General features: G+C 32.4%; 1 protein-coding gene across 1 annotated transcript in view; it reads right to left on the minus strand.

Moving 5' to 3' along the window:
• The window catches only part of LOC125069516, a 124,307-nt gene that overhangs the window by 70,911 nt on the left and 41,251 nt on the right, over window positions 1–12,145 (minus strand). Inside the window, exon 6 of the mRNA XM_047679036.1 lies at window positions 8,737–8,916. Within this exon, the coding sequence (XP_047534992.1) occupies window positions 8,737–8,916 (180 nt within the window). The remainder of the gene's footprint in view (window positions 1–8,736; window positions 8,917–12,145) is intronic.

Genomic DNA, 12,145 nt, shown 5'->3' on the forward strand with positions numbered 1-12,145 from the left:
GCGCAGCAATACGTAAGTGTATTTTGTTCGATTTAGTGCAGTTTTTTAAGATGTGATGCGATTGGCTATTGATGCCAAAAAACTTTGCCATATACTGCCACAATCAACGAGAAACGGTCCGTTATCTCTGTATTTTCTTGCCCAATTTACCTTTTAACGATTATTTGGCAGACTACCAAACTATACCATAAATATTGGGGCGCTCTGTGTTCTAAAAATGTAATGTGAGCTTAAACTAGGCTTAACATTTCGTTTATTGTAGCACTATAACTGTGATTTAATGTATTTCAAGATTTGGAAAAAACTACATGTTATTTTAAAAGCATTTTTCGTAGAAATGCAAAAAAACAAGGCATTAAAAACATTTTGACAGCTATCGTGTTCAAGTGACGTTTCAATGAATTTTATTGGTGTTATCTCGCTTAAAAATGAGATTTTTTATTTAGTAACATCACAGCGGCACAGTAGTTTGAACTTTAAAATTTCCTTCTAACCACTATGATTATATAATTAAAACAAAATTATAAGTGTTATTTTGTCAAAGTAGCGAGTAAAAAACATGAATAAACATGATTATAAATTTAACGAACTCCAAAAAAAACTAAGGAAATTCCGAATTTTCGATGGACACCCTACACTATGAATGTCCCCGCTGGCCAGTATAATTTGAACTACCCTCTTCCCTCGGCGTACAGTGATGTAGGGTATTGAGAAGGCTTTCAAAAACCCACACAGGTTTAGTTATTTGGTCACTGAATGTTTATCTTTTAAATTAGAAATTTGCTAAATTAATGGATAGAATTTTGTTTATTCTAAATAGACTAAAATAAAATTTACTGGTAGTTGAGCAAAATTATGGTTGGTTTACGCATAATTTCCAATATTTGTCTCTAAATATTTGGATATTTATTATATTCTATTGGTTGAAATTGAAGAATAATTCTTGTAAAAAAATGAGAAAAAACAAACTTTACATTTTTCAAACATTCCTTTTCTGATCTTATTTCCAATGTTTTATTAATCACTTCAAAGCTCGGTGCTAAAATAATAAATAGAATCGTCAATAAAACTGGGCATTAGCTATTTATAGCAAAAAAACACAAAAGGGCGAATCTGTTGAGAAACAGAAAACAAAAATGCACTGAACTGAATTAAACACAAATTAAAACGAAAAAAAAACAGAGGTACATTATTCGCCTTGATTGCCCCACTAGCTCGATGCTGTAGATTCCAGATAGGAATACTAAAAAGTTAACAGTTTCTTATATCTGGGAGTTCTCAGTTACATCTCGGAGTTTGGAAATTAGCAGTGCTTAAAATCACAGTTGTACAGCGGCCTAATCTCCGTCGGTCGTTTTAAATTTTCCCATTGGATTTTGAGACGGAGAGAGTGTACTATTGAGTAGTCTCCGTCCGTGGAGGTCTATTATGCCTGAAATTTCCGTATAATTAATATTGCAACATATACATATGTACCGAATATAATAATGTTGGATATAATATTCTAACATTAATGTTATCGTTACTGACGTGTTTTTAGGAAACATTCTAGCAACGAAACTTTGTATCCTCAAATATCATGCCTAAAAAGAAGACTCACCTCTGCAATATAGGTAGTTAGAAAAGTTAAACAATGTTATTTTTTTAGTGTTTTGTTTATGGTATAAGATAATGGTGCAGATATTGGTGCAGATATTGGTGCAAATATTGGTGCTGATATTGGTGCTGATATTGGTACAGATATTGAAACTGTTTTCATTGTAAGAAAATTAAAACAGCTATTCACATTCGAGTTATTTTTAACGTGGAGGTCGAGATTACCTTTATTGCATCTGCAACAATATAGTCTTACTCACAGTTGTATCACAATATATTTAAAACATAATCCAGTAGCAAAATAAATTGCATAAATAAACGAGACGTTAAAGTAAATTTACTGCACCATAGTTCCAATTGCATCACGTCAATAAATTCTTCCTGGGTTATGTATTCATTTCTGTAATCAATTCCGTTGATATTTATACCATTGCCAATTTATAAATCACAATTTATCTTAAAATCTTGCATTGAAAATAATAATAAATGAGTTATATATATGGTACTATAAAAGCGCAACTTAAGGTAAATCATAAGATTTTCCAGTAAAACCTAAGATTTACCGACTGAGTTGGTATATGTAAGTATTTATTATAAAGGGACGACTTTTTCGGACTTTTACCATTCCAACCTAACCTAACCTAGGTTAGGTTGGAATGGTAAATACATGTAAATCCTAAGATTTACCAAGTGAATGATGGTTACCATTTATAACGGTACATCTTAGGTTTTACTGCAAAATCTTAAGATTTACCGTAACATATATACTAAATACAAAATAATGATGATAACGAATACCAAGCTGGAAGTAACTTTACGTTTAATAATTATGTGAAGATTCAAAATTGTTTGTAATTGTAAGAGCTTGATAGTATATTTTAACTTGAAACTGTGGTCGATATACTGTTTCAAATTCATAATGGACGTCTGGCAAAGTTAAGATATTATCTATACATACTAAAATATTATAAAGATCAATAGTTCTTTATCCTTATTTATGTTTTGAAATTCTTTAAAATCGGGCCACGCTTGTTTTTTCTAACTCAATTTGACATAGGAAAAATAATGTATTTTTTCCTTAAACAAATAACGCTAACTCTTGCGATTGAAATAACAAATAACGGTATATTTATCCATCTCCATTTCCCGAGCAAATACAAACAGTGCTCAATTCACCGTGAGAAAAATACACGTGAAGGTAAAATGAACAAATTTGACCGTTGACTTTTTATGCACACTGTACTTTTTGAAAAGCTTTAAAGCTATTTTATTGCTGGCATTTATTATAATAACACTTTAAACCAACAAGAGCGTATGTGCTACCTCTAAGTAGTTAATGTTCACTTATTTTATTGCCCTGCGGTTTTATCTGGTTTGTTTTTGGCACGTGCCTTTTTCGTAGTTCTACGTGCATGTGATATCACGTCGCTACCTAACGTACGATCTTTATAATCTTCTAAGCTTATTACAGATGTTTTAAGCTGCGCAACGAATTTTAATGCGGTTTTATCAATAAATAGAATTATTCAAGATATATGTTTATATGTATATTATAACAGTCGTAGAAAGGCAAGAATTTTTAATTTCTCTGGACGGAAAAAACAAGAATCGTGTTTATGTTTGTTCTTCTATCTAAAAGTTGTATATAGACTCTCGTTGTACCCGTGTAAAGGTTCGTGATAAATAAATTGATTTTTAGAGTTTTAGCGTGGAGTTATGTAGCTTCCGTAATAATCGGACCTTAATAAGAATTTATTCATACAGTCTCTACAGCTTTATAATGTTAATATGGATATAGGGCAAATATACTCGTATTTCAACCTGATGTAAAATTCTTAGTGGAACAAAACAATTGAAGTATTAAGAATTAAAGGCCTATTGTGACTATTTGTCTATATTCAATATTATTTTGAGTGCCATTTAAATAATTCATCATTCATTTCTAATTGGTGGTAGGGCTTTGTGGGTAGTTACCACCAACTTATCGGATATTCTACCGCCAATCAACAGTACTCAGTGTTGTTGTGTCCCCGTTAGACGGGTGAGTGAGCCAGTGTTACTAGGGTATAAGGAACATAGCACCTTAGTGCCCAAGGTTGGTGGCGCTTTGAAGATGTAAGAAATGTTTAATATTTCTTAAAAAACCATGGTCTATGGGCGGTGGTGACCCCTTGCCATCAGGTGGTCCATTTGCTCGTCCCCCTACCAATATCATAAAAAAAAAAACATTATTTTCAGAATAACATTTGACTATTAAAATAACGATATAATAAATTTATATTTCGAATTGAATTATAGTTTTTATTTTCAATTCCACAAATGCGTTATGATTTAAGATGTATTTTTGCAACCTTTTCGTGTTGTCACATATGATGTTTTTCCTCTATGGACTTAGCCGTATGAGTATACTTTGTTAGGACTCATAATCTGTCATTTTATCATGTTACTTTTATAAATAATCATAACAAATTCTGTAAAAAATTTTTAGGTCAAGTAAGTGTTCGTGTGTTGGTAAAGTAAGATATCATGTAACGGTAAGTGGTTCTTTTATCTCTTCATTTACTTAGGGCATCTAGGTCAGCTCTGCGAATCCGAGTCGTCAACAATTATAGTTACAGAGACCTATAAATGAGATATACCAGATATAAAACTGTTATACAAGACAAAGCCGATAATCCTTATCAAAATCGTAGCTATTTTATTGCTTGAGCTTCGTCCAAGAACCTATTTTAAATTTTACCTTCAACTAGCTGTGCCCGCGACTTCGTGCGCGTTTGAATTTAGTAAAAAAGCGTGACTTTATTATTATTTTACAAATAATCCTAAAGTAAAAGTAGCCTAAGTTACTCCTTATTACATCAGCTATCTGCCAGTAAGTCCCGTCAAAATCGGTCCAGCCGTTCCAGAGATTAGCCGGAACAAACAGACAGACAGACAGACAAAAATTGTAAAAAATGTTATTTAGGTATATGTACCGTGTATACATACATATGCATTTAGTAAAACGCGGTTATTTTAATATTACAAGCAGACACTCCAATATTATTATATGTATAGATGTGTCAGTTGTATCTGACCTCAAGTACACGTCACTTTCATAAAAGAGTTTTTTTTTTAATAGATGTTAGTAGTATCTGTTATTAATAGGTTCGTTATACTGTAATAAATTCGTTGGTTATTATTCGGTATGTGTCTGTAATTTACACAGAATTAATTGGCAGATCTTAGGGCAAGGTCGGCTTCGTATTGTCAAAGACCTCCGTCTTTAGTTCTTTACACAGTACTCAGTCTATTTTGACTGCTATCGTTGAGGACTTTTATTATTTATATCTTCCAGAGAGTATTCAAATATTTAAAAATCTTCAGAGCTATATATTAAATACTATTACGTGAACTAAAAACATACTAGGTACTCCTTTTAGGACATAGTTTATATGGAGAAGGAGTGCGGACAGCTATATTTTTAAATAGTATACTTACAACATACATAACAAAAGATTACACATACTACCATGTTTTGATACACACATATATACATATTTGATATGAAACATTCATAGTGTACATACTGCTAACGTGATACACACAGATAAATAAATAGAAATCAATGAATGTTTATTAAATTTGGATTTTTATCGCAAAAGTGACAAGGCATTGTCCAGCTAAGCGTCATTTCTGCTATTTTTCGAATATGATCCTGAAATTTTTGTTAGCAATGAATGAGATTCGAATTTCGACCAATGACGGATCACTAGTATAAATAAATTGATAGAACGATTCGGTTAAGTCGATTGTGTATAACGAGTCGCTTGTTAACGTAAGGTATGTTAAGTACCTACCAGCTCGGTGAAGCCAAGGGTCAATAGGTCCCATGAAAAAACAATTTCGAACCTTATTGTAAGTAAATAGAATCGCTTATGCGTTAATATCCCGGTTTATATCATTTTACTCGGAAAGGGAACGTACAAAGGAAATTTAATCTTAATTCCAATGCGGAAGGTAGGTATTATATTGGACGGTCGAATGGTATACAGCTCACGTATTTCGTCGCTAGGGGCGTACGTGGAGTCCATGTAAGTGGTCAGGCCTTTGACTGTGGCGATGGGTCATTTATGGATCATGCTGACCTTTTAAAATGTTTTATTTTGCATGCAGTCAGAAATAAATTCTTCTGTTTATTTTAAATTTATCTAAAAATAAAACTTAATTTATATTTTTTTAATTCAATATTGAAATTGTTTTACTTGAGAAAAGCTTAGGATTACTTAAATTTTATTGGACAACATCAAATACATTAATAGGGAAGCCAGACAGACTGGCGCCGTAACGCGTTATTTAACGAAGCTGTTTACCCTACATAAGAAGTTATCACTTCAAAACCTTGACTCGTCATCGAATATTTTTAGTGTGGCTGGGCCTCGATGGTATACAATTTATTATTTTGCTTTGATAACTAATTCACGTCAATAAACTCGCGTGTGATCCTAAAATCTGAATGTGGCATTATTTAGACCCAGTAAAAATTCATGCATTAGGATCAATTTACAGTAATGACTTCAAAGGCCGACTTGAAATTACTTTACTCCGCTTACGCCTACTTCCGTTCGAAGCCTGCTATTTCTCATTCCACATTCTAGATGTCATTGAAGTTTAATTGCTTTCCCAATAAGATAGATAGTAACAAAACTTTTTTAGCGAGCTTTATTTTCAATTTCTTTCAGTAATTTTGGGTCAAATCTTCTACATTCATTTCAAACTCCATTCAATCAACCAATTGACGACCTCCGTGGTCGAGTTGTGTGTACGCCGGTTTCCGAGGTCCCGGGTTCGACTCCCGGTCGAGTCGATGTAGAAAAAGTTCATTAGTTTTCTATGTTGTCTTGGGTCTGGGTGTTTGTGGTACCGTCTTATGTACCAATATTTCTGATGTACCATAACACAAGTGCTTTAGATACTAACAATGGGATCAGAGTAATGTATGTGATGTTGTCCAATATTTATTTATTGGGCTCAAATATGTTTCTAGTGAACATAAAAGTATATAAAACGTATACGTATATACGTATGTACGTAAACGTATATAAAACGTAATTTATTTCAGAACGCGGATTAAACGAAGCACTAGTATTAAAACTTTGTTTTAAATGAATGTAAAAACAAAATGTTCGAATAATTACATCCATTATTTGATCAGCTAGATAGCTTTCTGTTATTATTTTCGCATTAACATGGAAACGACGTATGTATATGTATGTATGTATGTATGTATTTATTTTTATCTGTGTAATTGAGGTTATCGTTTCGTATAAATGTCAAAGTTTTGTGTTATCGTTATATCAAATTCCATTATGTTTAATGATGACAATTTACCTTTTATTTGAAGGGACTTTTTTTGAAAATTACGCGTTCATTAAAATTTCTCATACAAAACATTTGGAGCATTATAATGTGTGTGTGTGTATTGATCCAAATGTCAATTTTACCTGTACAAGATAGCTTGACCTTTTTGACAGATGTAAAATTTTCTGATCACTTTGTAATGACGAACAAATTATTTTATTAATTTAATGATTTCAAAAATTGTAAAAAAAAAATAATATATAAATATAAGTTCCTAAAGATTCAAGCGTTATCCGAAAATTTTAAGGCTTTTTCTATTATATATTATTGCTTCAAAGTAAAATTTAAATATAAACATTGAAAATAATAAACTCTTGTACAATGTTACATCGGTCGGACGGTAGGGACACGAATAACAGGCAGTAACTGCTACAAATATCGATTACAAAAATCCTTATTAAAGATTATTGTTAAGTTATTGTTACGAACGGTCCTTTTGGCAGGTATAACTCTTTTAAGAATAATAAGTTAAAAAAATAAAGAATTCTAATTTGAATTACGCAGTCCATCGTCCCATTCGCATTTGTTATAAATAATATATTTTCTGTTTCTCATCACTAGTCCATCTTTCAAAAAGATCAAGCTAACTTAAACGGGATATAGTAATGTTTTTTTATAACATGATTAACTGAAATTAATTATTAATTCTCTTCAGCATTCAGCTTTGGAATATAAATTAAAAATAAACAGTCACCTGAATGATAGAACTAGAAGTTTGAACTGAATAGAAGTTTAAGTCGATAATATTATTGAAGACAAAATTAATTAGTGTGCTAAAATTGGCATCAAATTAGTTAATAATATATTTATTAATAATTCAATGAATCAAAAATGTACTCTTTCTTCTTTTGAATAAGGTATATATTCCATTGTTGAATAATCAAATAATAATATTTTTGGATAATATTGACGAATTGGGGTATCTTAAAATCATGTGAACTGTACGCATTTTTTAAAATAAATACACTTTAAGTGCCATTAACACGCGATTTCAATTTGATATTTTCATCGTTACCAGTAAAATGCTAGTCAAAATAATCTTGAGGCACTTAAAATACAAAATTTTATCTCTTGATATTTCTGAATTCAAGATACTCTTACCATTCAGTGCCACCGGGCATTGGCGTGAGAAAAATTCGAAGTGTTGCCCGGTTGCGAGAAAGGCCGAAATTCCTTTCTCGCTTCGCTACATAGCATAACAGGCCCTCGTTCACAAAAATTTTACTTCTAATTCGTCCCATACACAAGTACTGTAGACTGTTCAAAAGCATGAAATTTAATAAAGTTCGGATGACGATATCACTAAGAATATCAAACAAAAAATTTGTAATGGCACCTTTACACATGTGACTAAAATTAAATTGTTGTCATGTTTATATTGCGCTTTGTACCTATTGTTTAGGTTCTAAATTTAATTAACTTTTGTGTAAATATTTTTGTGGTTAAATGGTTAATCACAAATACACCAATAATACACCACAATAATTTAAGAATTTTAGGCACTAGAGATATGACTTTTGGCATATTATATGTATTATGGCTTATCGTTAGACAATGTTAGCCAATCATTAAATTCAATCTAAGTAGATAAATAATTAAGTAACAATTTCACAATTACGATTTTCATTCCTAAATAAAAACTTCAAAATCACCCAATTACTAAGCCTTAAGGTAACATCTACAGTAAAAGATAAAGTATGTTTTCTTTTTAAATCTTGTGAAAAACAAAATTGACCATACCTTCAATTCCAGGTCTCTCGCAGACGAAGTAGTTGTGTTCTCTGCAACTTCTGTCGTTCCACATAAAAGTTGGGTGTGCCGGTCGAGGAGGCAGTTCTCTACGAGCTTCTACGCAGTCTTGCCCAGAGGTTCCATCATCGTTGGGCTGACCAGCATGTTTGCGCCAACCAGGGAACCAGTCTATTGAACAATGACAATTACTATGAACATTTATTCAATTTCGTGAGAATTAAGTACATGTTGCTAATTTTAGAATAATTCATTTCAATCACATCAACAGCCTGTTAATTTCCCACTGCTGGCCTAAGGCCTCTTCTCCTTTTTGAGGAGAAGCTTTCGGAGCATAGTCCACTCCAATGTGGGTTGGTCGATACATATGTGGCAATTTCCTCACGATGTTTTCCTTCACCGCCGAGCACGAGATGAATAATAAACACGAATTAAGCACATGAAAATTCAGTGGTGTTTGCCTGGGTTTCAACCCGCAATCACCGGTTAAGATGCACGCGTTCTAACCACTAGACCATCTGGATTCTTCATTTCAATACCTATTAATAATAGGAAATGTTTCATTTATAGGAATTTCATGATTATCCAGTCAATTGAATCTAAGACTTCGGGATGTGTGGGCTTACAAGCAAGCCAATAAACCAACAAGATACTCTTAAATCACACACATTTATTATTTTAGGTTACAACAATAATTTAGGTATATATTTAGATTGCAGTTGTTAGCCCTGTAAGGTCAAGACTCAACAGGTTTGACCTCGTGGTCAATTGACTCAAAACAGTTAAGTAAAGCTGTATCATATGAGTATAAGAAACAATTGCTATCTTAACATTTTTTAAATAATATAAAAATTGGTTGACAATTTAACAAAAGAGTTCAAGGTGCTTAAATTCCATTTTGTACTATTGTAGATAGTATAGAACAAAGTCGCTTTCCGCTGTCTGTATGCTTATATCTTTAAAACTACGCAATGGGTTTTGGTACGGCTTTTTTAATAGAAAGAGTGATTCGAGAGGAAGGTTTTTGTGCAATTTTAGAGGTTTCTAATATGATGTCGTAAATAAACACTTTTTTTTGCGATTACATTGCAAACGCTGAGTGAACGCTACAAGATAGATCAAAATAATGTACTACAGTATTGTACACCTTATAAAGTTTTTCAAAAATGTCCACGGTGGTAAATTTTCATCTCTTAGGGACAACCCTCAATAGTAATTTTTCATCTTTTACATTTTATTACAAAGAATGGTTTACAAAGCGATTTTAAGCAATACAGCATTAATCCTTATCCAATTAAGAACCTTGAATACACCATGTAATTTAAATGAATATTTTCGAAGATATTACAGATTTAAAATGAAGTGATATAGCGTTGTATGTAGACGTTCTGTAGTATATTTAGTATCAGCAATCGTGCGAAGCTGGGGCGGGTCACTAGTTTATACATAAAATAAAATGTTTTAACATAGTTGCATTTAAACATAAAATTAAAGAGCGAGTTATAATTTAATAGATGCCTAACGTAGCCTAGCTAGTTTAAATAAGAGGGTAAATTTTTATCATGTAATGGGTTCCCAAAGGATATTTAATAACTATCATCACGCTAAACGTTAACGAAGTTGAAGTCACGTCAGCTCGTTTAAAATAAAATCCAGTTTAGTTCGAAAATGGCTTTGAAAATGTGTTTGAAATCTGAAATAATGGATATAGCCGCAAGTCAACTTCGCACGACATGCTGGCGTAGTTAGGAAATTAGCGAAGGTTTGAGCTTGGCAAGTTCGTGACCGCAAAGACCGGTTCAGGGTTAACAGCGATTTATTTCTTATTTTGAGATGTTTTATATAGAAAAAGCATTATTTACTTAAATATTTAACTGAAAATTTATAAGAATCATCTGATTATTAGTATGGTGAGTTTACAATGAATCTAGTATTATAAGAGGTATAGACGATATAATCTTGAAAAAATATAAATGGCGTATATTGTAAGCTAAGGATCAGTTTGAGTTGAATAATGAATATCTTACCTTCTATTGAATATTATATACGATCGATATAATTTTTTCTTTTATTTTTGTTATAGGTTGGCGGACGAGCAAATAGGCCATCTGATGGTAAGTGGTCACCATGGTCCACAGACAATGGCGCTGTAAGAAATATTAACAATTTCTAACATCGCCAAAGCGCCGCCAACCTTGGGAACTAAGATTTTATATCCCTTGTGCCTTTAGTTACACTGATTTACTTATCCTTCAAACCTGAACACAACGATACTGATTACTGCTGTTTGGCAGTAGAATATCTGATAAGTGCAATCACTCAAGCAATCGTGCAAGTAATATACTTTTCATTCTAAATGGAATGCTTCACAAGTTATATAAACTATAAAAGTTATATTAGAAACTATCAATATTTACAATGTTTTCGGTGACATATAATTAAACTATGCTACTGTATATATTGGATATTTGTATTGAGAAATATAATTCAAAATATTTTACATTACATTACATTACATTAGCAGCCCGTAAATGTCCCACTGCTGGGATACTATTGCAATAGTTTCGCTATCTGGGATATTCTAAACATATGATGATTCATGCGTAAATGGGCTTGAACAAAACGCTCCAACCAAGTAAAAATGCTTAGACCACCAATTTGTTTTCTGACAGAAAGTCGTCGTCATCGTCCATAAACTTGGTGCTTTAAGAAATATAGACCACGTGTATGACCTTATATGCCTTTACATTGCTTTGCTTCGAGACGGAGATGCTTCAAATTTTAGGAATGGTTTAGTAAGTAGTGCAAAGAATAGTTATACGAGCAGAATAAAAATGCATTCAATCAAATTTGCAATATGCAAATCATGTAGAAACACAATTGACAACCCTGAATTCCACCACTTGGAATGTCGTGAACTTGCGATATACTAGCGGTTTATATAGACCACACATCTTAAACATTATACATGCATTAACATAATATTGTTTGAGTAATTAAGTAAGATAAGTCCAGGCGGTCCAGTGGTTAAAACATGTGAATCTGGTCTGGGAATAATTTATTTCGTTTTCGGCGGTTACGGATAAAATCGTTAGGAAATCTTTTTTTTCATAGACGGTAAAATGTGACACCTGATGGTAAGTGGTCACCACCATTCATATACATTAGTGTTCTAAGAAATATTAAGTATTCCTTACATCGCCAATGCGCCATCGACAATGGGAACTAAGATGTTATGTCCCTTCTGCCTGTACTTCTGACTCCTTCACATCTCTTCAAACTCTGTCTGATATACCTGATATCTACCAATGAACGGAATGAGCTCGATTGTGAGATTACGCAGCGGCACGTTTATAAAATGTTATTTTACCTTTAAAATAAATGTCTGCTTGATTCAGTT

The sequence above is a fragment of the Vanessa atalanta genome, chromosome 15 (assembly GCF_905147765.1).
Source record: "Vanessa atalanta chromosome 15, ilVanAtal1.2, whole genome shotgun sequence".
NCBI classification, from domain to species: Eukaryota; Metazoa; Arthropoda; class Insecta; order Lepidoptera; family Nymphalidae; genus Vanessa; species Vanessa atalanta.